The 27,723-nt window shown below is 48.1% G+C and overlaps 1 protein-coding gene across 1 annotated transcript in view; it reads right to left on the bottom strand.

Moving 5' to 3' along the window:
- LOC111746801 (cadherin-23-like) overlaps positions 1-27,723 on the bottom strand; it is a 217,414-nt gene that overhangs the window by 99,420 nt on the left and 90,271 nt on the right. The window contains exons 4-6 of the mRNA XM_023537833.1: positions 12,120-12,262; positions 11,335-11,382; positions 11,130-11,222 (exon numbers count right to left, since the gene is read on the bottom strand). Coding sequence (XP_023393601.1) covers positions 11,130-11,222; positions 11,335-11,382; positions 12,120-12,262 — 284 coding nt within the window. The remainder of the gene's footprint in view (positions 1-11,129; positions 11,223-11,334; positions 11,383-12,119; positions 12,263-27,723) is intronic.

The following is a 27,723-nucleotide window of genomic DNA, read 5'->3' as shown; positions in this document are numbered from 1 at the left end:
GGTGAGCACCACACTTATTTTCTTAGAGACGAGAAGTTTCTCAGGGACTCCCAGATGTGAGTGGTGAGACCAAGACTCAGACCACTAACCTAACCATTGTGCTCCTAATCGCTGTGTGAAGTCACCTTCAAGAGAAAGCTGGCTGCTTATTCTAGGGGCTTAGGTGATTTAAAAAAAAACAAAAAACAACAACAACAAAAAAACCCAGAATGTATATAATTAAATTTAAATGGGAAAAAGTAATCCATGGCATTAAAAGCCAAGATAGTGATTACCCTCTGGGGAGAGAGGGAGGGCCTGGCAGGGTCACCAGAGTACATCTAGGTGCTAAAGAAATTCTGTTTCTTGATGCTGGGTGTAGTTACACAAATGTGTTCACTTTGCAATAACTCATAAAGCTGAACACTTATGATTGCTCACTTCTTTATATGTATGTATAAGTAATACATAGAGTCCCCCCCCCCCTCGTCAAAAAACAAGAAAAGAAAAAGCATGAAGCCAATTGGGGAACACTGGAAAAAATACTCCAGGGGTTCATCTGTCCCACTTGTACGAGGCTTGAAGCTCAAGGCCTTCTTGTCTGTCCTGTCCTTGAGCCTCACGATGGTGTGGACAGGCCCAGGACTACCAGTCCCACTTAACAGAGGGGCAGATTGAGGCCTGGGAGGAGGAAGTGACTCACCCGAGTCTCCCAGACCCAGGTGGTAGGGTTCCCGCCCTCTCTAGGTTAGAGCTCGCCCCACTCTAACTCAGCTATACAGACAGGTGGGCTGTCACTGGCTGAGCCAGCCCGAGCAAAGCCTAGCACTCAGACCTGAGTCTAGTCAGCCTCTTGTTCCCACAGGGGGGTCCTGGGGCCACCCCAGGAAGGAAAGCCAGGCCAAGGTCAGGAGGCAGAGGGTGGGCTCAGAGGGAGGTTTAGAAGCTAGGGTGGATGGAGTAGGTATGAGGAGCAACTCCAAGGGCAGGCACTAAAAGAGGCCTGTGCCTTCAGGTCCAGTGGAGAGAAAACCAAGTGAAGGGCCTGGGGTTAGATCCCAGCCAGTCACATCCAAAGGGAATAACTTGGCAAGCCTTCCGACTTCTCTATCTCTTGATTTACTTGTCTGTAAAATGGGTACAGAGAATACCAACTACCCCCTGCCATCCCCCACTGGACTGCTCTAAGTTAGAAAGAACAGGGTTTGGCTACATGGTGGGAAGGAAGATGGTGCAATGGCTTAGGTTAAGGCAACACTGGGGGAGGGCAGTGCTTGAACAAAGGCCAGGCACCAGGAAGGTGACCACCCACAGTAAGGATTGAGGACAAGAAGGCCAGAAAAGCTTGGAGCTTAAATGCAAATAGAATGGATTTCTAACATGTAGGGTTTATGTTCCGGATGGGCGAGGCACCTAGAGGAGTAAAGGTCAATGTAAAAGGCCTCTGTGCCATTTCCACCTTGGGGGCAGGACTGGGAGAGGGACCAGCCTGAGCCTTGACCCTCCTGGACAAGGACGTGACCATGCAATCGGCTCTTTGTGGCTGGCAGTCCCCGTGCCCAGGAGGTGGGTTGGTCGGCTGATGAAGACAGTGAGCAGGAACGATTACATTGTACCTAGTGATTATGGCCAAGGTGAAATCTCTCAGGCTGCATCTGGAGAGAAGAGCAGGATTTCTAATAGATGGACGGGAGGCTTCCACTTAACGTTATTATAAAGGGGGAGAGCCCAGCCCCTCCCGGCTTCCAGCCAGCGCCACAAAGTTGCAAAGTAATTAAAGGCTGCTAAGGAATCCGAGAAGTTATAATAATTTCATCAACCAAGAGCTCTCTCTCTCTTTCGTTTTCCCCCTCCTGGTAGAAAATAAGCTGGGTCAGGCAGCCCGCAAACACATCAAAACAAGCCAACTGTGTGGGGGGCCTCGATGTCACAGGGGCTGCCAGGCCTGTCCCAAAGCTGTTTTGACAATATTCCAACTTGTTCAGGTACGTAGAGGGGCTGAGGCAAAAGCCCAGAGATCCCTCGAACAGGAGAAAGAGCAGTGGCATTCTGGTGGTTAGTCAACATGCTTGCATGGTCTCTGTGTCCTGCATCGAGAGGGCAGCCCACCAGGACACTGCTCTTGGGCTTGGAGGCAGCACCTCCCTGCTCCCAAATCCCAGCTCCTAGCCCAGCTCTGGAAACCAGGCCCCACTTGGAAAAATAGCACTGAGCCCAGCGCAGGGATGGGCTCAGCCTCACGAGTTCCAGAAACCATTTCCCTAATAACATTCCCAATTACCTTCAGTCTTCACTGGTCTGCCACTGATTTATTGAGGACCTTGGGTAAATCTTTTATCCTCTTGGGTTTTGCTGACCTCTAAAGAATGTGGATTAAGTCACCCTGACAGCCTCTCTGGTATTGGTTTTAAGAAGTCCATTTGGAATGCTCTTGGCCTAGTTATTTCTAGGTGACTCTGGTTTCATTTTGTTCTTTGTCATGTCTTCGTTTCATGTTTCCCACATGTTTTCTGTCCCCCACTGGACTATAAGCTTTTTGACCACTAATACCCCAATATCAACTCATCAGTCTATAGCAACAGAGCCTACCTGTCAAGCTCCTCGGACTTTAAGCTATTTTCACGAAGCTCTCTGAGAACTTTTCGTAACCACGGGAATACTAATCAGCTCCCCGATGTGAGCGATGCTTCATGCACATGCTCTCAATGAACTTTTACAATAACGCAATGTGTCCCATTTTACAGATGAAGAAACAGAGGCCCTCAAAGGCTTGCTCATGGCCTCCTGGTTTGGAGTTTGAGCCTTGGTGTGCATGGCTCCATCACACTGTGCTGCAGCAGGGATCAGGGTCCCCATGTCACAGATGGGGCATGAGTCTTCGTGATGCAATAAAGCCAAAGCTGGTCTTGGCTGCACATGGGGCTTTCTTCGACCATCAGTTTCCTCAGCCTGCCCCCCACTCAGAGTCTAAGGAGACTCCAGAGCCTGAAGAAAAAGGGGTGCAGGCAGGACATCTGCACCCTTCCTCCAACAGGCCCCACCACAAAAGAGAGGAGAACATTTATGATAAAGGGAGATGAAAGACAACGGATGAACTTCAGGTACTTGAGGCTGACAGCCCAACAATGCAGCAGGAACATCTCCTGCCAGGCAGCTATCACCGCCTTCCATTTAGAGCTTCTTTATTTAAAGGGTATGGGGTGAAATAAAAGGTGTCCCTGCATGTGCCAGAGAATCGCTATTGTACACACGCTGGCCTCCACGTACAGTCTCCTGCTTCATATTCATGGCAGAGGGTCCTGTAGTCATTGCAATAGAATTATATGGGCCCCTAAAGTCTCCCCACTAGAATCGGCAAGGAAACCGACGTAATTAAGAACATTATTAACGTTCAACAAAATAATAATTTTAATTACATCTGGGCTCCTTCATCTCTTGCTGTCCTCAATCCTTGTGGTGAGGGTAGAGGAGGGTGCCCACAGCCCTGGCCATGGGCTTGGAATGTGGAGGTGCTGCAGGGGTTACGGGTGGCCAGAGGCGGGACTTTACTCCGTGGGGTGGAGGAAGGAGCAAGGAGACTCAGAGTATTGGTGGAGCTGAGCACTTTGGGCCTTGGGTTTTGTGGGACTCCATTTATTCCCTCCTGGGCACCTCAGACCCAGGAGGAGGTAGCAGAAAGATGCTGAATCTTCCTTGATGGCAGGGGGAGCAGGCTGGCCTTTACTCATTTGAATGGGTTTACTGCTTCTCATGAACAATATTGGATGCATATGTGGGGACTGAAATCTTAGAGGCTCCCTCTGGGGGTATACTAACCTTGTAGGTCACAAGGAACAGGTATCACTATGACCATGGCTAGGTCCTGACCACTGGGGTGGTCCTCACTCCAGAGAGTAAGGGCTCTGAGTGATGCTTCTCTGCTAGACCCCCACAGCCTGTACACAGTGCGTGTGTGACAGCTCTTAGCTTTGGATGGGGGTAAGCCTGTGCGCAAAGCCCATGGTCCCCCATCCTGGCTGTATTAAGACCTTATCCCTGTAACTTTTGGCAAATTACAAGCAGGCCATAGCAAAGTTGCAAACAGACATGTAAACATGCTAGGAAATGAGAAAAAACAAGACTATGGTTCTAGTTGCAAGCATATCTGACTCTGGGAGACTTGGAGAAATCAGTGAACTTGCCTTGGCTTCAGTTTCTCTCATCTCTAAAATGGGAGGAATAATTCTCCCCTAACTTACGGAGTTGTCATCAGAACAAATGAAAGATAGGGAAAACACTCAGCTATAGAGAAGATGATGTTACTTAAATAAATACATACATACACACCAAACACACACGGCAACTCAAGACTATGTACAAACAGGTGGCCCTGTTGCTTTGCCGTTGCACATGTGTCACTCCACGCTACACGCCCAAAGCTCACGGTCCAGACTGCAGCAGGCTATAGCACCTGCCCTCTGTAAGAGAGGAGGTATTGTCATTGTGCTGGCAGTGAGAGGGGATCAGTGAAGGCATGAGCACCTCAGGGTGATCACAAGGGGCACAGGAACGCAGCCTAGCGCTACTGCCTGGCTGGAACAAGCTGCTCCAGCTCTGCCTTAAGGACCCGGAGCCCCTGAGATGATTTATTGGTCTCCCTCTCCCAGATCAATAGGCAGGTGGTTATAGATGCAGAGGGGGCCACGGGGCACCATGGCCCTGAGGCATAAATTAATATGGCCTGTCAAGGGGCTGCTGCTTCTGGCGTGAGAGACAACACTGTCATGAGCAGAGCTGACACCTTGGGGAATGGCAGTCACGAGCCAGTGGGAGCCTCCCATACTCCCTCCCCACCACTCACTGCAACCTGAGGTTGCAGTTTATAAATCATCCAGTGTCTGATGGGCACTCTGTGAGGAGGGCAGTTCGGGACACTGCTATTGAGACCAGCAGGTGCTAATAAGTTTGGCCAAGTCTGTATTCGCATGCCCTGGGGCTCCCCACATGCCATGGCACGGAGGATGGCATGGCTGAGATTCAGGAACTGGTGGGCAACAGAGGGCACCAGTGAGCACCAGCAAAACGCTGTAGCGTGTCCTAGGAGCAAAGCGAAGTGTGGGTATGGGGGTAGGAGGCATTTGTGAGCGCCCTCTCCAGCTCGGTGCCAGGCCTGGCTGCTCCTTGCCCCCACCCTGGATTGTGAGCGTTAAAGGACCCCTTGCCTGAGTGAAACAAGCTCTGGGGCAAAGTACTTTGCATAAATGCTCCTACTGTCCTCCCAACCGCCCAAGGGGCAGGGGGAGCAGAATGGCTCTGTCTGTTTGTGAAGTTCATGTCCACGGGCCAGGCCCCCAACTGGGTGCTGAGGATACACAAATGACCAGTCCTTGCTCAGTCTGGTGAGAGAGACAAATATACAAACAACTATGGCCACGACCATTTATTGGGCATTTAACTTATACTGGGCCTGTGCTAAGTACTTCTCATTCAGGGCCCATTTACTTTAATCCTTACAATTTTGTGAGGCAGATATAATTATTTCCATTTTTGCAGGTAGAATTGAAACTACCTGCCCAAAGCCACATAACCAGACCTGTCTCCTAATTCTGGCTCTATCCTTGACTAGCCTTGGTCAAGTAACCTGTCAACTTCCACCCCCGCATCTATAGGACAGGAATAATAAGAGTGACTACCACATGAGGTGATGGTGAGGGCTCAGTGAGCTCCACACGGAAAGCACAGAATTAGGTACATAGAAAACTCTCAATAATAACAATAACATCGACTTATTATTATATTAGAAATAAATTATTTCTAATCATCAGGAATATTCTTCTCCCTGCTTTCCCATCTCTAGTAAGGAGGTACAGGGATTAAGTAATTTTCATCTGTCCCTATCGAGCGACATGGGGAGATGGTGTGGCCTAGTGGGACCTAGGGCCAGGAGGCCTGGGTTATGGCTCTAACCCTGCCCCTGGCCAGCTTTGAGGCTCAAGCAAGAACTCACAGTCTCTAGTGCCCCTGTTAGCTTGTCCCAGCTCTATCCCTCTCCTCCTCCAGCCTCATCCCCACCTCGGAGCTGAGTCACCTGAAGCCACAAGTGACAAAGATCTATGCAGGATCTGTCTGTCGCAGAGGCCTGGGCAAAAAGCCAGGGAGCCTACTTCTAGCCCAGCTTTATTTCCACAAGGTAACAGTGGGCACCTGTGAGGGATGCACATAGCCACACGGCCCCTGTCCTTCCTCAGCAGGACCCTTGGTCGGGGGTAGAGTTCACTTCTGTCTTTGGAAACTTCCAATATGTGAAAAGAGGCTAAAAGGTCTCAGAAAGTACATGATATTCAGAGACACAATAATCTCATTCTCTGGCTAACAAATGCCTACTCATTCTGTAAGATCCCATATAGCCCCTGTATATAGACCAGGTCACTCCATCCACAGTGCTTCTATCCCACTTTGCATACCCTAAGCTATTGTGGCATTTAATACATTAAATGTAGTTAGGCACCCACTTACTTGTTTTTCTCTCTGTAAAATTACCTTCCCTGAGGACAAGATCCTGGTCTTAATCACCATCATTTTACTGAATATACTGTAAGCCACAAAGTGGGCTAATAGTTTTTCCTACCTGTGTTATTACAGCTCTCACAATGACACCACAAGGCGAATATTGTTGCCTATCTTATCAATAAGAAAACCGTGGTCCAGAGAGGTTAAGTCACTGCCCAAAGTTGCACAGCTGGCCGACGGCAGTCCTTTTTCTCTACCCGACATGTCCAAGTCGGCTTAGAATCCCTGGGCCCTGCTCTGTAGTTGTTCAACAAATGTTTGTTGTGTTCATTTAAAAAAAAATTGAGTGGATCAGGGCACAGTGGATCAATGTGGGCTTTGAAAGACAGGCAGAATTGAGTTAGGCTGAGAGAAGGAAAAATACTCCAGTACTCGTTAGAAGAGTATAGAGTGTGTGTCAGAGCGAGAGACACGAACATAAGCTCAGACACGTTGAATCGACCTCTGGGCTGGCAGAAGGATTCATGTGGTGTACTACCAGAAGATCCGTTGAGAGAGGTAGTTTGAGGCCAAATGGAGAAAAGACTCGACTGCCCAGCTAAGGCGACTGAATTTGTCAGAACTTCAAGGACATGGTTGTCCCCAAGACTCCAAAGGCTCTCCTTGACTCCTTGATTCAAGGAGGAACCTTTCACCATCTGACTTCTAACCTCACACCCATCCTCCAGCCCAAACACCCCAGGCCCCAAGGACACCACTCTGGGGCACACCTGAAGGGCTGAGGAGTTGGCCCCAGGAGGAGGGGGATGGGGTGGGATGGGGCACTGCTGAAGGTCAGCAAGGCAGGCATGCACCTGAACGAAGGTACTGGAGCAGTACTGCTGGGCACAGACACAGGCAAACACGTTTGAGCAAATTGGAACGACATAAAAGTCTATTACAGCAAATCAAACAGCAGTCAGCGTGACAGCCATTAGCCTGAAATGAATACACGGGGACTTAATGAGGTCTGTCGAGGCTGGCTTGGTGAATTAAGTTGCCAATTCTAGCAGGATTTCCCTTTTCTTTACGGACTTGAAAGCATCCACACTGCCTCGTTAGGGCTTCGACAAGTGAATTGCAGGGCCTTTCACCCTGATAAAATGGATAATTACATGGAGAACAGTTTAGTGAGAGGAGAGGGGTGAGCAGGAGGGGAACTAAGAGCAAACAAACCCAAACACACCTGCCTGGCTTCTTCTGAGGCCAGGGTGGGAGGCTTTCAGAGGGAGAGGGGGCAAGGTTGGGTGAGCTGGGGCAGGTGAGCTTCTCCCAGGAAAGGGGCAGCACCTGGCCTTGACTTCTCTCCCACCCACTCCTTTTCCAGCCTGAGGATATGGGTCCCCATTCGGCATGTCTCCAGGCAATTGTGGATGGGCTAAAAAAGTTATCCTCAAAGATGGGTTGCCCCAGCAGCTCCTTGAAACCGTCTGGTGGCGAGGCCTATGGAGGTCATCCTCCAGGGCCTGCTGCCGCCAGGGAAGTTTATGAAAAATGCAGCTTCCTCAGCCAGCTCTCCCCAAACCACTGATTCAGGATTGCAGAAGTCTGGGAATATGCATTCTAACTAGTCCCTCAAGAAATTCTTACAAGGTACGTTGGGAGCCTCTGATTCATCACTTCTCCAATACTCAGTACTGGATGGCTTCTGAAATATGTGATTCTCTTGCTTCTGCTTGCATAACTCCAGGACTGGGAGCTCAGAACAACCACAGCAGGGCAGGGGAGTAGATCGTGGGGTGGGTCTCATCTAGAAAGTTCTTCATTATTCAGACCTAGAATTTGCCTCCCTATAACCAGCTCCCCATGCCTCTCTCTGGGTTCTGAGCACAATAGACCCAAACAGATCTGGGCCCCTAGGGCTGGGGGAATGGAGGTTGGGAAGGTAAGGGGTAGAGTGTAGGTGGCTGGGATGGCCAAGAGGGGAGCTGAGTGCAAGGAGGCAGCCACGGGAGCTTCTCTGCCACCTCTCAAGTAATAATGAAGTCCCAAGGGAACAGGAGTTTCTCATGCTTGATTTACTGTCAGATCACGGGTGTCAGCTCTAGAAGGGGCCTAGTTCAACTCCCTAGTTTAACAGCCATTGGAATCGAAGCCAGCAGAGGGACAGCGAGGTTTAGAGAGTCTTACCCAGCCAGTTGTTGGCACAGTCAGAACTAGAACCCAGGTGTCTTGACCTCCTATCTCCCTTTTCCCATGATACAATACAGGAGCTACACTGCTCACCTTGGCAAGATTCTGCTAAAAACACACCTCTGATATTTCCCTGACCACTGGCAAACCCTCAGCACTGATGCTTCACAGGGTCTACAGTGCCCCGTTTCTCTGAGCTGCATTCTCCCCATCTTCCACAAATCACACTTTCTAAGGGCAGGGGCCTGGGGTTGCCAGGGTGACCTCAATGCAAACAGAAGACCCTGGGCTCAACTCCAGGCTAGGGGCCAGCAGGTCCTTTGCTAGAACCCCAGCTGGGGACTGAGCCAGGCAGCTAAGTTCTAGCTCAGGTGACCACACCAGGCCAAGGGTGATAAGTGCCAAGCCACCTCAGGTCAGGAGTGGCCCGGCCTCCATCCAGCTGACACCACATCCCCACTGGCCACACCAAGCAGCCCTGATCAAGTATCGGGCCAGTGAAGTGACCCAGGGATGTTTACACATGAGAAAGTAAACCATGCAGGCCATCCTCCAAGGACTCTGTGTCCTTGTAGATGGCCCCTCTCAGCCCACCCTGTCCTCATCAGATGGGCAGGAGGTAGGTCACTTTATCCCACTTGTCCTCTGTTTTTATTAGATAAGGAGGGCTATAGCCCAGAGAGGTTAAGTGACATGCCCAGATGGACCCAGCAATGTAGAAGCAGAGCAAGGGCTGGGCCTGAGGTCTCTTGCTGCTAGTTCTGGCTCCTATCATTACACATTCCTCTGGCTTCCAGGTCCCTGTGCAGTGAGAGCCTGGCATAGCACCAAGCCCACAGCAGACACTCAATAAATATTTGTTAAATAAATGAATGATGGAAGAGGCTCTCTCCTCAGAGACAGAGGCCTTTGGAGAATCCCACGGGATTCTAACAGGGTGGTGTTGGAGCTTACATCTCCTGGCAAGGGAGAGAGGAAAAGGCTGGCCTCAGTCCAGGGCAGGGGAGGAGGTCTGCGACCTCTCGTCCCCTTGCCATCACTGCTGCCTGCTGCCCCTATGAGGGAAGGCAGAGGGCAGCCATGCCTGCCAGGATGGCAGCTGAGCAATGGGTCCAAGGCTCATTAACTCTGAGCCATGCCCTTGGTTTCTGAGCCTGGGCCTGGAGTGCAGGCTGGCACGTAGAGACCCTTAATTAAATTAGGGAGGCTTCCAAATGAGAGGGGGCCCAGAGCCAAGCTGCAGTCCTGGGCATGTTGGCCACAGCTCAAAGCACTGTGGCCCCAAGCTCGGGACTGCGGCCTCTCCTTCCTTATGTCCTGCCCTACCAGAGGAGGGGTATGGGAGACTGCTGTGTTCTCACCCCATAATTGTCTTCACTTTTTTCCGTCTGACATAAGCACAGACCCTTGGCTCATAGCTGAGTAAAGAGGGCCAGGAACAGGAACCTGGGGGGCATGAGACAAGGTCCCTCATCCTTGAGGGAATCTGAGGCTGCACTGGAAGTCAGGAGGCTCACAGTCAAAGCTATGTGACCTTGGCAAGTCACTCTCCCACCCTGGGCCTCCGTTTACTCCTCTATAAACTGAATAGATGTTTTCTAAAGACTCTTCCAGTTTCCTGATCCAATGACCTATAAAATGAAGGGGCTAGAACCCAAATGCCATGGTGTCAAACTGCCTCTTCCCTGTGGATTCCACTCCCATCATTCCCATCCCTACCCTTCACTGCTGCCCAGCCCTGAGCCCTGAGGGCAGGCCTGAGGGACTCCCAGTTCAAAGCCCTTTACCCACCACCTTCAAGGTCTGCCATCAGCCAGCAGGCAGAGGGACAGCAAACGATGAGAACTCTGGTGCCATTGGAAGCCAGCAGCCAACTTATTAACGAACCATTTATAATGCAATAATTTGTACTTCTCAATTACCAGAAATGGCTTGGTTTTACACACACGCACTCATGCAAACACACTCAGAGTACACAGACGACCCAAAGGAGCCAAGAGCCAGGGGGACAGAAGGCAAATACAGGGCTAGAGAAAGAAAGTCCCTTTTTGGAACCACATGCTCCCTCCAGTCTGGAGGGACTTGTTCTGGCCAAAGTAGGAAGGCCTGGGGTTAAGGCCGCCAACGCACCTGCCCAATGCCCATACTAGCTATGAATGGAAGAAAAGAAGGCTCAACGCCTGTCCCTCTCCACCTCTGTCTTGTCCCCAATTCCAGATTCCAGGCAGAGGTGTGGGGCTGATCGAATGCAGGCTCTCTCTTAGGCATGATGCTCCCACCAACCTACTCTCCTTGACCAGCAGATGGGCCCCTACCCTCAGAGGTGCCAGCATGTTCAACCTGCCCAGAGCTGGTACCTGGGTTGAGGTGTGGGTGGGAGAAGAAAAGCTGGGCCTGCCCTTGCCCAAGCTGACTCTTTACTCCATTCCTAGGTGGCCTTGAAGCAATAGGTCCCCAATGTCTCCCAAGTGTGACTCAGGGGCTCCTACCTCAGGAATGCGGACACTGTAGGGCTGATTGTGAAATGTGGGTGCATTGTCATTCACATCCCCAACCTGGATGTTCACCTTCCGTGTAATCACCTAGCAAGAGAAGGACAGGGAGTCAGTGTTGGCATTGGCCTCTGGCTTCTTTCCACCCAAGGGGCCCTGGAACTCTCCTCCCAGGGCAGCAGGGGCCTCAGGGAACACTCACCCCCTGGTGATCGCTGACAGAGAACTCCACTGTGAACTCCGACTTGGTCTGAAAGAAAGGAGAAGAGGTAAGGAGGGTAGAATTAGATATAATGGAGTTCTAGGTCCTGAGCCCTGGGTGGGGCTAGAGACCCCCGGCATTGCCCAAGGAGCTGGTCTGGGACTGGGTACCCTAAGATTTCCCTAAAAAACGAGCAGTGCCCCTTGGGTTAGGGAAACAGGTTCAGAATAGGGATTCTCCCCCAAAAGAGCAACAGATTAGAAGAGTCTTGGGTTCTAATCTTAACATTGCCTCTAAATTGCCGTGTTACCTTAAATTAGTCACTGGACACCTCTGTGGCCACTTCCTCAAATGTAAGGTGAGAACAAGGTTTGAGGTTTTGTTCAAATTCTTATCTTAATTTGCTAAGGGCTACAGGGTCATCAATTCCTGTGTCTCTGGAAAATGTCCTTCGTAGGGACATTTGTTTGGGGCAGGAGTAGAGTTGTACACCCTATGGAGCCTCTATTCTATAAGGGATGAACCCAGAATCATCGTCCCTCTTGCATAGCCAATATTGTCCCTCCCTTGAAGACATCCCCAAATACCCCATTCCACCCCCAAGTCCAGACATCGACACTGGCCCTCGAAGAGGGATAACATTCAGGCAGGAAGATGCTACTTCAGGGTCAGAATGGGGCCTCAGAAGATGGTCCCTAAAAGATGATGACCCCCCTCCTCCAGGGTCTGCTCCTCCTCCCCCACCCCCAAAACAAGGGCCAGGCAGGCATTTGGTCAGGTCTTACCTCTCTGTCCAGCGGCTGCCGGAGCCACACCACACCTGTATCCGGCTCCACAGCAAAGAAGCGGGAAGCTTCCTCCCCGGACACGCCAAACACCAGGGGGTCATTGTCCATGTCTCGGGCCAGCAACTGGGTCACAGAGGAACCTAGAATATCCAAGGGAGAGAGAAGAAGGCAAAAATGGGAGGCTGGTCCACTCCTCAGCACCTTGCTCAGGTGGCTGAATCCCAGCAGGGAGCAGCCACCCAACAGACTTCCAGCAGGTCCCTTTTTCTGATTTTAATTTGGAGAACTGCCTGCCCCTTTTTCTGATTTTAATTTGGAGACCTCCTTCTCTAAGTGGCTCAGATGAGAGCAGGCCCCCAATCCTTCCATTCTTATGTTTCAAGGTGGGCATATAACTCAGCCCAAGCCAATCAGAGCATTCCATCTTCCTGGTCACAGTGATTGGCTCAGCGATGAGCATGTGACCCAACGTAGACAGTCAAAGCCAACCCTGGGACTTCTGCTATAACTATTGGGAAAGAGGAGCTCTCTTTCCACTGGGGTTGCTAAATTGGCACGGCTGGCAGTCGTCTTTGGCACCAGGAAGAGCTTGCCTGAGAACGAGGCCAGCAAGGAGGACAATAGAAGCAAATGGTGCACGAACAGAGATTCCTGATGGTGAAGGTCTGTAGCCAGCTATGCCTGATATTAGCTCCATCTTCTGGTCTCCTCAGCTACATGAGCTAATAAATCCCCACTCTTGTTTTGCTTGAGTCAATTGAGTTGGATTTCGGTCTTTTGCAAATTGAAGCACTCTTTCTAATTCAGAAAACTTTGCAAAACCTGTCATTTATTCAACAGTGGCTAGGTGCTGGTCTTGTGGTAAGCACTGGGTGACAAGGCCTAGTTCCTGTTCACAAGAAGACCAAGGTATCACCCTTTACCAGGAAACAAAGCCCTGGCCAGAGCACCTTGGGCATCAGGATGCCTGGCCTGCAGCCCTGTCCAAGAAGTCTCAGTGTAGGGCATCTTCTCCTGTCGTTCATAGCCCTCCCTAAGTAGCCATCAGGTAGGGTGACCAACTACCCTAGTTTGTCTAGGACTGAGACAGGACACGTAGTAAAACCAGGAGGTCTCAGGCAACTGAAAGATCTGGTTACCTTAGCTTCAAAAAGTCCTTAAACCCCTATGAATTGTGCAAAATGCTAGGAGTATAGTGTGTCATTTTTGGCAGAGGGGGTCTATAGCCTTCATCTGATTCTCAAAGGAGTGGTCAGATTAGAACGATGGCCTTGGGCAAACCACTTCTTTCAAAGCTTCAGTTTACCCTATAAAATGGAACTCTTTTCAAGAAGCAAGAAGGCACTCTTGCTTCTCTGAATACTGACTCTCGTATTTACTGAATCGCTCTGATGATCAAGTTAAGTAAGGCAGAATTCCAAACTCTGGGAATGTTATCTAGAAAAGAACATTAATGAACTTTTCCAGGTCATCTTTTAAAAGGACAGTTCTAACAGGACAATGATAGTTAACATTTCTAAGTACTGACCACACTTCAAACACTGGGCTAAAAAACTTCCATGTATTATCTAATTCATTCCTTACTATCATTTTCCCCATTTAACAGATAAGGCAATAAAGGGCGATTAGTAATTTATAGCCATTCAGTTACAAAGGGCGGAGCTGGAATTCAAAGCCCAGGCACTCTGGGCCCAGAGCCTGCATTTGTTTTCACAACTTTATACCTCTCAACATTTGATGTGTAAACTTAAGATTTAGGACTTCCATGGACATGACCCTATCAGACTGTAACTGGAAACCCAACATTTGGAAAAGGAAAATGTGATATGCCAAACATGGTGCTCAGCCTGTTCACATGGGTTCTCTCATTAAATCCTCCCAGCAATCCTGTTTGGCAGTCATCATTCCACCCATTCTACAGAGAAGGCAGTGGAGGCTCAGAGAGGCAAAGTAGTCTCTCCCAGGTCACACAGCCGAGTAGGACATGGCAGCATCCAAGGTGATGGGAGAAGGTGAGAAGCAGGAGAAGGAGGAATAAAATCATGAAACAGAATTGCAACAACTTTAGAGACTATTTGAGAAGCCCATCTTTCCATTTTAAAGATGGAGAAGCTGAAGGCATTTAGCAATTTTCCCAAAGTATGATGGTGAACAACAGAGTCAGGACTCAAACCCAAGTTTCCAGACTCTCAGACTCCTAGTACAGTGCTCCTTTTAGAATAGGAAGGAGGGGGTATGTGAAGTCATAGAAAAACCAAGCACGTCTTCCCAAAGCATCTGTGCTACTCAATGACAAGAAATTATTTTATACTAAAGCAAACGGAAATACATCGGGAATACGATATAACATTTGTTTTTTGAGATACAACCTAAAGCTGTAAAAGAATTACTGCCTCGCCCTGACTTCCAGGGATACACATTTCCTTTCTGTTACCCTCAGGGGTCCTTTAGTGGTCAAGTTTGAGGAACACTGAGCTGGAAAATTGGGGATATTCCACATGAGAAAATTGGGGTCTATAGGGACCCTGCTTGTCCACAGATCAGCAATGAGTCCATGGTAGCCCCCTGGACTGAACGCATCATCTGCCAACCTCCTTTCAGGCCCAGCCCAGGTGGAAGGTATAGGGCCAAGCTCCTGGCTAGCCGATGGGGTTCTGAGAAAGCGGCACTCCAGCCAAGGTCGCACAAAGGCCCAATATCCCAAATGGCTCTCTCAGATCTGAAGCTCGGGCCCTCCCAAGAAGGGGGGTACTGGGCAGGACAGGGAAGGGGCCATCAGCTGCTGTCACCCACCCTGTAATTTCCTGGACTTTTATCCATTTTTCCCGCAATTATGTGCTGTTCAAAATGGTCTTTTTCAGCTTCCTCACAGGCTCTTGCCTGCTCACGCCTTCCTTGTGTCCCAGGTAATTGCTAGTGACCTTTTCTAAGTGTACTAATTAAAGGTGCCAATTTAATATTATATTTAAGACAAGATGCCCCGCAATTTTCCAGCTGGGCACATACTCCCCCGCCCAGTGCTGTTCCACCATTCTGCAGAAGCCGGGCATAGCTTTGGCTTCTCCAGGACACAGGGCTCATTTCCACCAAGGCTGCTTCCAGCAATCTCTCTTTGTAGTACTCATACAGGAACAAGGCCAAGATATGAGGCCCACCTCTAGCCCAATGCTCCTAGAAGCAGTCACTCAGAAGAACCATCTCTGACTGTGTGACCCTGCACATGCCCTGCTCTGGGTTTGCTTCCCACATGAGAAATAGACAGTATATGCTTCAACTGGACTGTGGAATACTTGGACTTCCTTCCTTCCTTCTTTTCTTGTCTGTCTTTCTTGTCTGTCTTTCTTGTCTGTCTGTCTTTCTTTCTTTCTTTCTTTCTTTCTTTCTTTCTTTCTTTCTTTCTTTCTTTCTTTCTTTCCTTCCTTCCTTCCTTCCGTGTTGTAGTAAAATACATATAAAATGTATCATTTAAACCATTTTAAAATTAGGTACATTCACAATGTGGTGCAGCCATCTCTACTATCTGTTTCCAGAACATTTCATTAACCAAAAAGGAAATTTCATACCCATTAAACAGTCACTCCCCATTCCTCTTCCCCTGGGCCCTGGCAACTCTTAATCTGCTTTTTATAAATTTGCCTGGCCTGGATATTTCATAAGAACAGAATAGTATGATATGTGAACTTCGTGTCTGACTTCTTTCACTCAGCATGTTTTCAAGGTTTACTCATGTTATAACAATATTAGTACCTAATCCCTTTTTATGACTGAGTAATATTCCATTGTATGGATATACCACTTATTGTTTATCCAATCATCTGCTGATGGACATTTGGGTTGTTTCCACATCTGAGGTATTATATATAGTACTGCTATGAACATTTGTAGTCAAGGTTTTATTTGAACATTGTTTTCAATTCTTTTGGGTGTCAACCTAGGCGTGGAATTGCTGGGTCCTACAGTAATTCTACATTTACCTTATTGAGGAACTGTCAGATTGATTCCCACAACAGTTGTACCATTTACATTCCTACCAGCAATAGATGAGGCCAGGAGTTCTTTTCAGTGGTAGGAATGATAATCAATAATTCACAGGGGCTGGATATCCCCTCTTTGGTGGAGAGATGGGAGCTGGTCAGCCCTCCATAGCAGGTCCTGTTGGTATGTTGCCCACTATGTCTTAGCATATACCATTGTCACACACACCAGCCCGACCTCCCACTGCCAGCACTGAGACTCTTTGCTTGAGGGGTTCCCACAATAGCAACTGCTCCATCCACACACAAGACAGGACAGAAGTGCCAGGAAATTAATGCCCTTGGTAGCAGCACTGAAAGAATGGCTGATGCAAGATGGTAGGTAAAGAGCTGGTAGATAAACACCTCAGCTCCCTCACCTCTTGCGGGGATAGCTCTGAGGCTGTGTTCTACCCTGGCTCTTAGAATTCCCCAACAGGATTCGTCTCTAGTTGCCCACACTGGTGACTTGGTTAATAACACATCTTTATAGCTTCCTTCACTTCCTTGTCTCATGTCCTCACTCCCCAACCTGTGTTTCCTAGAATTCCCTTCCCCAATTAACTATGTGCACTTGAGTCCTTGGCACAAGGGCTGCTTCTGGCAGAGCCCAAATAAGACACCCCCTGAAATCATGGTATAAGAGTCACCCAGGAAGTTTGTTACAATACAGATTCCCAGGCCGCATTGACATGATTGGCTGGGGGGAGCCCAGAGTATGAAACTTTTGAACAGCAGCCCCCACTCTCCCTGTAAGAGTCTCTGGCACACAGCCAGGTTTGGAAGTCCTGAGACTGGTTTATAGCAGGGCGGCATTCAAATATTTAACAATGAGCACAGAACAGGCATCAACCAATCAGAAAGGGTGCTAGCCATAAACAATTGGACCAGTGAGTACTGCCTGTAAGTCAGCCTGGTTTATGACTCACACTTTAGATGCAGAGAAAATCTCCTCTGGCCTCAGGATGATTTAAAGGCTCAGTCTTAGGGCTCTTGGCTCAATCAATGCTGCTGGAGGAGACTCTGCTCTTGGCCTCACCAGGAAGGGTAACCTGGGGAGGCTAGCCCCTCCACTCCATGCCAAACCCAGCCGAGGCTGGAGCCCAGCCCAACCTCATGGGTGGAAAGTGGGACTTTAAAGAACTTAAATCACCATACATGCATGTTCACAGCAGCGTTATTCATAACAGCCAAAAGATGGAAGAAAACCAAATGAATGGATAAATAAAATGTGGTATATACATGCAATGGAATATTATTCAGCCTTACAAAAGAAGGAATTCTGACACATGTTCCAACACAGATGAACTTTGAGGACATGGTGCTATGTGAGATAAGCTAGTCACAAAAAGATCAGTATTGTATGATTCTATCTCTATTAAGTACCTAGAGTAGCCAAATTCATAGGAACAAAAAGTAGAAGGGTGGCTGCCAGGGGCTGGGGAAAGGGGGTAACAGGTAATTGTTAACTGGTAACAGGGAGGGTACAGAGTTTCAGTTGTACAAGATGAAAATAATTCTAGAGTTTGTTGCATAATAATGTGAATGTACTTAACACAACTAAACTACACACTTAAAAGTGGTTACGATGGTAATGTTTATGTTATGTGTAATTTACCACAGTTAAAAAATTTTAAATCAAATCATGTCCAAGGCACTAGCATTCTGGCCAAGCCAGCACCTCTCACCACCTCTCACATGGACTCCCCAGACTTACTTACCCCCCTGGCCCCATGGCCTTCTTTCTGTTCCTAAATAGTTTGTGGCTACCTCAGTGCCTTTGCCCTGGCTTTACTCCTGCTAGGGATGTTCCATCCCAAGGTTACTATGTGCTCTTGGCTAAGAGTTACCTTCTCGGAGAGGCCTCAAATACTTGATCACATAGACTATATCTAAAGAGATGCCCAGTTACTCTGTGTCCCTGCATTCTGAGTTACTGCCTTTACAGCTCTCCCTCCTCTGAACTGATCTTGTTTATTCATTTGACTTGCTGACTGCCTGCCCCAAGCCCAGGGGCAGCGGGCTGGCTTGGCATGTTCCCTGTTGTAGCCCTAAGCTAACACAGGGGCTGGCATTCCCAAGGCACTCAGTAAGGAGTCAGTGAGTAAATGAATGAATCCTGCCAACTGCCTAGAGGTGATAGAAGAAGATAGCCTCAAAAGTCATGAAGATCTCTGAGCCACAATGAAAGGAGTGAGTAAAGCAAGTTAATTGTTATTATGTGCACTAATGGACAGGAAAAGGCCTAGCTAATCAAAATCTAATAATGCCCAAACCAGTAACACTCGGTTTTGGATGCAGGTAGAATCACAGTTGGACACTAGCTGGGCTCCAATCTCTCAAGAACTGGCCCCATTTTGGGGTGATGTACCCCATCCAGAGGCCCAACGCCCCATCCTGGGACAGTATGCCCCATCCTAGAGTTCAGGAGCCCAGGTTGGAACAGGGTTCTTCTCAGCAGGCTGCAAATGACCCTGGGAGGTGGACTGGCAACATGTCCCTGTACTGTGGCCTCAGTCACTAAGAAGCAGGCTACATCCATCTTCCAGTCAAGGGGTAGACAATCATAGCTTCCCTTGCAGCCCTGCTGTGTCCATGCTGATCGCCGAGATGACTGTTATTACTATTATTGTTGTTATTGCTGGGATTGGTGTGTCATGTGTTCCTGAAAAGCTGTGAGTCTTTGCCTGCTAGACACAGGGTGGGCTAGAAACACACGCAGGGCTGTGGCAGGCTGCACGACTTGTTATTTTTTCTGGGTGGGGGATGGATGAAAGCTATGTTTATTCCCAAAACACAGAGAGGGTGCTACAGAATGAATAAAGGGTGAGGAGAATCCACCATGCCTCCTCCTTGCAGTGGCATCTTTTTAAAGCAGACCTTTGATTTTGCCAGACCTACCTAGTTCCCACAGAATTAAAACCTGAACTCTTTACCATGACGGCCAGTGATCCTCCCACCTGTCCATGGCTCCCTGGCCCTGGGGTTCTCATTGCTTCCTGGGCTCGTCCCACCGGACTGCTGTCATCCCTCCAGCACACCATAGTTCCCACACCTGTGCTACTACTTTCCTTCAACCTGGAAAGCCCTTTCTCCTTTCCTTGCCTCTCAAATCCCAGTCATCCTTAAATGCATGCATGCCTCAAATGCCACCTCTGTCACAAAGTTCTCTCTTCTCTGTGGCTCCTTGATTCTCTGCTTGCACCTCTACACAGCAGGGAGAGGCCATCACCCCTCGAAGGTGGAGACTGATGTTCTGGGACATGCTTGGCAAATCTTCCCACTCCTCCATGATTAACTATCACTCCTCTCTTGGGGCCAACTGGCTAGCCCTTCCATCCCTGGCTCATGCAGACATCACTAATCAATCAAAGCTCCCTTTTCTGTTGAGTCTATATTCAACTCCAGAATCCTTCACAACACTGGGTTCCATGCAATCACTAAATAATCCTAATAGGCATATGAGAACAAGGCTTTTGCTGTCTTCTGACCCAAAATGACTTCACATTAGCCCTAATTTACTGTCCCTTCCTATGCAGAGGCCAAAGATCTAGGGTCAAGGTCTGCCCCTACGAGGTTCAGGGCATTTAGGCAAGCTCAGAAACAGGGATTGGTTATGGCTAAGGAGAGAATAGACAAAGCCCCTTCTCATCTTGCAGAGGAAGGATCAGGGGTCCTGACTGGGAGATGGCTGCTTGGGATCAGGCTGCACACTGGTGAATAGTTGAGCCAAGGAGTAGCAGATGGAAGACTCCCAACCCCAACCTCAGATTATAGGCCATGGGTAATGACCAGGTCTTTCTGAAAATAACCACCATCCCTTTCCATGGCCATCAAGCTTGCTGTACAATCCCCATCCCCATCAGAAGGGAAACCCACCCTCTTCTTCTTGGTCCAGAGGAGCCTGGTTGCTCTGGCTTTAGTCTTTATCAGAGCCTGGGGCTCCTGCCCTCCCCTCTCCCCTGAGATGAGGCTCCCAGAGCCTGGTCTTGGAGCCTGCATCTCATTTGTCTCTCCTCTGGGATCAGACAGGTCAGTTAAGTGTCTTGATTCCTGGGAATAATCTCATTTGTCTTAGGTTCCCCCTTCCTGCCTTTAGTAAGGCTCCTTAATTCTAGTTCCCGAGGGTCTTGACATTGGTTTGACCTCAGGGGAACCAATTTTTGTTTTGGGGGTTTTTCTCTTATACAAGGCCCTGCCTATACCTGCCTGGAAGAATCCAGAGTGAAATTTGATACCGGTTCCTCTCTCCTGAGAAGCAGGTAGCTTCAAGCCTGCCCTGTACTAGCCAACGTCTTCACTCTCATCAGAAATCCCTTGCCCTGGATAAAGAGAACTGTCTCTATCTCCAAAACTCAAAGGCCCTCTGTAGCCCTGTCTCCTGCAGTTCAGTCCACTCAGAGTAGACAGTATTAAATGGAAAAAGAAACTATCATTCATTAAGCACCTACTATTTGCTAGGCATCGTGCTCAATGGTTTCCATTCTCTGACATCTATTTCTCACAATGGCCCTACAAAGAGGTGTTAGCGTCCCCACTACACATTGAGAAAACTGAGGCTCAGAGTTGTAAAGTGACCTACCCAAGGTCACACAGTTAGCAGGTGGCACAGCAAGTATTTGAAACCTCCTGTCTGACTCAGAATTCATGTTCCCTCCACCACCCTTATAGCTTTGATTGCAAAGTCTTTTATCCAAGCCCCATCTGAGCAGCTAAACACTGTCTTCTGCTCGCCCCACAGAGACTGACCCCAGGAAGACCTCCAGGTTCTCTCTTGTTTTAGGCTCCTCCATGTTTTAGGCTGCTCTGAACCCCTGGGTTACTCGGATGGTTTGAAGGTGAGTACTCTTGAAACAGGGGCTGACTCATGAGGGAGTCGCCCTGGCTTTCCATAGCCCACTCATCATCTGCCAGCAACATGGTGACTTCCTCCTGAGAATCAGAAAAGGGGTGGTTGGCTCACCTGGGCACACAGGTGTCAGATGGCCAAGGGGACAGGCTAATTCACCAGTGAAGAAGGAGACACCAAACAGAGCAGGATTATACAAACTCGGGGGCTCTGGTGGTGGGGAATAGTAAGAGCTACATGTTGTGGTTGTTTTAAATCAATAGAGCACGAGGAAAGACTAGACATTAAATAGTTGAGAAACCTAACCCTGAGTCTCGGGATCTTGGAGCTGTTCTGCTTTTGGCACAACATAGCAAATAAGAGCCATCACTGCCAAGGGCTACTAGGCCTGGGAGCAGATATCACGTGCTCTAAGCCTCTATAGAATCACAGAGAGGTTAAGTTACTTGGCCAAAATCACAGCTAGCACATGGCAGAGCTTGGGTCATTCACTGACCCTTCTAATCTCCATGCCACCATCATAGTCCTTTATTCATTCACTCGACACATTGCCTAAGCACCTGCTGTCCCAGGCACTGCTCTAGGCATTGGTGATACAACAATGAACAAAACAGACAGAAGTCTCTGCCCTCCTGGAGCTGACATTCAGTTGACAGACCTCCATTTCCATTATGCCACATGCTTTTCCTGGCCTTTCACTGGCACATTTGGGAAGCATGAACATGAGTTTGGGGGTCTAGTCATAGCCCGGTTCATGGGCTGTGACCCCTCCTTCCCCCAGTATGAGCATTCCTCCTTTTGGCAGGGGTCGAGGACTTGGGACACAGGATCAAAAGACCCAAAAGAAACTTCGAAAGGAAGGCAGCCTCAGTGAAATCCCTTTACAATGACAGAGAGAAGCAGTCAGGCATAGAACTAACATGGCTGCCACTGTTGGCGCTCAGTCCCAACCTCCTGGTGGCTATGGGCAAGTCATTCATTTCTCTGAGCCTCTCTTTCCCCACTGACACCATGAGGGACTAATGTCAATGGCCAAAGCACACAGGTCCTTGGGGGAGAATCAAATCCAAGCTTGGCAAACAGGATCATGCACCCATGATGGTCCCCAGGTCATAGATTTGTGGGTGATGTATGGAGGAGGATGCCGAGGCTACATCTGAGTTCAGTAGAGAAGAATGCTGTGATCCATGGAGACATCTGATGGGAATAGGGGACATGGGTAGCTGTATATATGTGCCACACATTCACATTCTTGATGAGGCTAACAAGCTCATTTTACAAAGGTGAAAGCAAAGCTGGGCAGCTCGGTGATTTGTCCATGGTCACCTAGCTAATAGGTACAGGTGGCAGAGCTGAGACTCAGATCGGTCCTAGGTTCCCCAATATCCTTCTCACTATACCACATTAAGGTCCCATCTAGTTAAAATATCTGTAAGATTATGATTCTGTTTGCCACAGTATAAGGCACTGTGAAGGAGGGAAGGGCATAGATGACCCAGCCCGGCTGGCAAAGCTTTACAATCTGGTCGAGACACTCAGGAATGAGCCTGGCTGGACAGCCAGCGTCCAGGGTAGACTGGATTTTCCTTTCTGCTCAGGCATAGCAGCCTGAGCAGAAATAGCCATGAATAAAGGGGCTCTGGAATGTTCTGTTTGACCTTCCTGAGTCCTTGCTGAAGCTCTCAGGCCCACGGGGGTTGAAGTCCTATCACAGGGGCTGGGAGAGTCAAGCAGTAGTTACCAGATTTAATAACAGTGATAATAGGGGGCTGGAATATTTTCCTTTCTCCTGAAACTTTTCAATTCATTGAACTGTTCAATTAACTTTACAAAAGGAAATGTGGAAAAATGACAGCAAATTGAACTTGACATTATCATTAAAATAAACAGAGCACTGCAGGCCATTAAAGGCTCACGAAGAGATTATCCAAACACTTGCAGGCACGTGCTGACTCCTTCTTGCTCAGAGGGACACTGGCATTTCCTTCTTTCCCTGAGCTCACACACTCTATCACCACTCACATTCCCCCTAGCTCAGAAAGAGGCCATGCTAACGTCACCCATCATCACAGCCCCACAATGTGAACATGAACGTGGTGGGAGAGCGAGAGCACCCACAGCGAGGCCAGCGTCTGCTAACAGGCTGCCATCCGCATGGCGTCCTTTTCTTCTCCTGCAAATTAAGGGGTACTTTAGTTCAGCGGGTCTCAGGCCTGGCTGCATGGTAGATTTACCTATGGCATTTTTGCAACTCCAGATGCCCAGCCGTACCCCCGACCAAGTGCAACAAAGTCTCTGGGAAGGGACACATGACAAAAACCAAAAGGCCCAGGAGATTCCCAAGGGCAGCGCAGGTTGAAAATCAAGATCTAGATGGCTCCTGAGTTTCCTTCGATCTTTAGAACTAATCCAAGACACTATAATGCGGAAAAACCTATAAGTCAGTGGTTCCTAGACTTGTCAACATCTTGCAATCACCTGGAGATTTCATAAGACCTGTGTCTGTGTCTCACATCCCAAGTTTATATCAATCAGTCTGGGGTACACCTAGGATTTAGAAAGTTCTAAATGCCCAGGTGATTCTAATGTGCAGGCAAGGCTGAAGGTGACATCTTCATTTGGCTAACAGGAAGCCAGCTTCCTGATGACCCTCCTCCAGGAGACCCCACGCTTTCAAATGTGTGGGCACTCCCAGGCACATTCGGCTTAAGCCAATTCCACAGGCAGGGCAGAAAAAGAAAAAATATATATTTGCTTTGTTGCACCTTCTCACGTTCAAAATTTTCCAAATCATGACTTTGAAGCAGTGAATCTCGACCTGATTTCACATAAGCATCAGCTGGGAACCTTCTAAAAATAAGGATGCCCAGACCCTAGTCCCTACGGATTCTGTTTTAATTAACTGGTCTAGCACATGGCCTTGATATTAGTATTTTGATATATAGTTAAGACCTCGATGTGGTCGATAGGTTCTACAACTTTAAGTAAAAGACATATAACAAAACCAATTTTACCATAGGCTAATTGATATAAACAAGAGTTAAATCCCTACGGCATCACATCTCATCAAAGTTATAATGAAGCGATGCTGAATGAAAGGATGTTATTGGTTATTCGAGGAGTGATTCCAAAGTGCAGCCAAGCTGAGAATCACTGGGTCAGAGCAGTAGTTCTCAAACTGGAGCCTTCAACACAATCACCAGGAGGGCTTGTTTAAAAGGCGGAGTCAGGGGCCCAGAGTTTCTGGCTCAGAATTTGCATTTCTAACAAGCTTCCAGGTGATGATAAAGCTGCTGCTCTGGGACCACAACTTTGAGAAACAAGGATCGCACTCCAATGGGCTCAGGTCCTATCACTTAAAGTTCTTTTCAAAGGTCATTTGGACCTTAAGGCCTGACTTCAGAATCCCATCCATTCCTGTGCCCCTGCTGTCCATCCCTTAACCAGAGCCCAAAGCACAGGAGCCACTTTTTTTCACCTCTCAGCAGCAAGAAAGGAAACTAAGAAATTAAGAAAGGTGCAACCAGAAAAGCAGGTGAGAAGACACCCTTCCCTCACCCCCGCTCTCTCTCCTACCTCCCACCTTGAAGGAGGCCAGAAAAGTCCCTCCGGAAATCACTTCCTCTTTGAGGAGACTCATAATTACCCACAATGATCACAGCACCATTCATTTTGCTCTAAAATTAATACATCACGTTGAGAATGATATCGCACTAATTTATCACAAGATTTATGAAACTTGCACTTTTTCTAATGAGATTTATGCAAATAGTGCTCTTGCCACTGTTTGTGTTTTTAAAAGTTTTGACAGGGAAATGGGAGTCCAGCCCAGCTGGCAGAGGCCCTGTCCCCACTCAGGGGCTCGGGGGAAGAGGGCTTCATGGCAATTCCTGCCCTTGGAAGGCCCCAGGTGAACAAGCCCCTTTGGTCTTCCCACTTGGCTCATCCCCCAGTCCCATCTCTCCCCAGGTACACTCTTATTCATTTGGGGTGGTCCTCAGGGGGCTCACCTGCTGCTACAGGTGGAGAGGCAGTTATAGGTGGTGGGGCTGGTTCTCTAGGTGAGTGCGAGTCTCCCTTATCTAATCAGAGGCCTTCCAGGCCTTCGGTCTCTAGGACAACTGTGGGTGACAGCATCCCACTAACCAGAGTTTGAGGTAAGAGAGTCACCCAAGACGACACACTTAAGGTGGCACTCACTCTCAGGTGCTGACCCTGTACTTACACAAGTCTCAGCGTATCCCCTAAAATTTTGTGCCCTGGGCGCTTCGCTTGCCTCACCTCAGTCCTGGTCTTGCCACTAGTTATCATTTATTGAGGACCTACTGTATGACAGGTACTCTGTTAAGCACTTCACATGCAGAATCTCATTTAATATCTACGAAAAATCTGTGAGAAAGGTATTCCCACACTCAAATGAGATTAAGTCTCAGAGAGGTTTAGCAACTTGCCCAAGATCACTCAGTTAGGAAGAGGTGGGGCCAGGATTTAAATCAGGACCATGTGACCCTGAAATAATGTTCTTATTCAGTGCTGGCTCCAAATGATTCCACAAGAGGCTTTCCCTTTTAAACTGGGGGTTTAGAAACACTCCACATTTCTGAGGGTCACATCCCACATACTCAGTTATCCAGAACACTGATGAAAAGCAGGAAATTAGCCTCAAAGGGGTGTGAGCAGCTAAAAATCATGGTACCAAATCTATTCACTAAATTTCAAGCCCATCATGAAAAAGAGAGTTGTAGTCAGGTCCTCACTCAGAGCCCGTTTACTCTTAGTTTACATACAATTATAATTAGATTGGTCTTTGGTTTTTTTTTTTTTTTTCGATTCATAGAAAACTCAAGTAGATACATGAACAATAATGGGAAGCAATAAATAGCTTCTGTTGCTCACAAAAGGGGAAGATCAAAACTCTCTGAAAAGTGAGAACTTAAAATAATCTGAGTCCTTTCACTAGCTTCTGTCAATGACAATGCATCATCATAGAGAGCTTCATGGTGATGTGTTCAATGATGTGCCAAGAAAGTGCTGAATGATGAGTCACCCCTATGTAAGAAGGCAGGTACTATATAATAGATCTTATGAATATTCTATGCAAGTCATTATAATTAAAAAAAGATTTTGTGCTTAAAGGAATGCTTCCCAAAGTGTATTTCACGAATCATTAATTCCTTTGGAGGCTAACGGTACTCCATGAAAAAGTGTTCTTTGGTCAAAAAGGTCTAGGGAACATTGCATTTTAAAAAAATTTTAAATAGGTTTCTTTTTTGCAGGACATTTTGGAGACTTAGTATGCTAACATGCATTGAGAAGCCCCACAAGATAGTAGAGAAGATAAGGCTTTCTCTAAATTTATTTGGTCGTAAAACTCTTGCTTCCAATAGCATTTCAAAGGATATCAGTGGTTCAGGAAATAATAATTAGGGAAATATTGGGTCAGAAACTTTTCTGGATGTTTTTACTTCAGGCATACCTTTTCTTGGGGTGGGAGGAGAGATGGATAGATGGATGGATGGATGGATGGATGGATGGATGGATGGATGGATGGATCGATGGATCGATGGATCGATGGATCGATGGGTAGCCAATCGACCCATCCATAGCCAGAAAGGATAAATGAGCAAAGGAACAAATGAGCAAAGGAACAAATAAATGAATAATAAGCTGTTCTCATCCCAGGAGCATATAAGAACCTCTCATATCAGAACCTTTGATATGGAGGGAGACATATGAGTACAGTCTGAGACTGTTCCTCCAGACGATCCAGCCCATTTCCCTGACAGGTTGTAAGTCACTTCTTCATGAGTAGGGAACCTGGGCCTCCTTAGCTGGGTGGCAGATGGGCTGCTTTTCACTCAGGCCAAATCTTGAGTACCTGAGATATTAATCATAATAATTTTAAATACGTACATGATGCCCAACACTCAGAAAGTACTTTCCTGGCCACTGATTCCAGGTCTTCCGTTGCCACACCCCCATGCAGGGAGGTGGCCAGTGGCTACACACACTCTTAATGTTGGAGATACTATGGCTCAGCACAAATGTTGAGTCCAGAGTCAACCAGTGTGGGTTCCCAGAATCAGTCAGAGGCCCTGGTTCCATTCCTGCCCCCATCTGTGTAACCTAAGCAAGTCGTACTACCTCAGTGGCCTTCTTCCTGCCTCAGAAGGCTGTGGCAAGGGTCAAGTCAGACAACAGAAGCAAAACACTCCACAAATCCCAAAGATGTTTTGACTGCACCACAGCAGACCAAATCAAAGCACTTTGCACACGGTATCCTAACTGGTTGATGATCTGGCCTGATTCTCCCACCTGACTATGAGCACCCTAAGTGCAGAGACTGTGACCCTTGTTCCCTGCTGTGTCCTGGAGGGTGGCACAGGACAGACCCTCAGTCAGCTGTCTATTAGACATGAATGAAGTGAATCAGTGAATGATGAATCACTGTGTAAACAAAGGTGGTATGGTTCTAGAGTTTGCAGGAATGTGGTTCCAGTAATGCTAAAAGCCATATCAGGACTTCACCCTCGGGAGTGTCTTGCTTTCTTTGTTTGAAGTGCAGAGAGAAGAGAGCAAGAGCCAGATGCCTCACCAGTGCCTGACCTGCCAGGTGCCTGCCTAACTGGGAGTATGTCCTTTAATTCTGTATGTTTCATTTTTAATTAGGCAGAAGGTAAACTTGTGGAGTCTTTGGAGGTCCTCTTTCCATTGGAATCAGGATACTTCTTCCCACTCC

The sequence above is a fragment of the Pteropus vampyrus genome, unplaced genomic scaffold (assembly GCF_000151845.1).
Source record: "Pteropus vampyrus isolate Shadow unplaced genomic scaffold, Pvam_2.0 Scaffold202, whole genome shotgun sequence".
Taxonomy (NCBI): Eukaryota; Metazoa; Chordata; class Mammalia; order Chiroptera; family Pteropodidae; genus Pteropus; species Pteropus vampyrus.
Note: the sequence above shows the minus strand (reverse complement) of the source record. Positions and strands in the feature narration are given on the sequence as shown.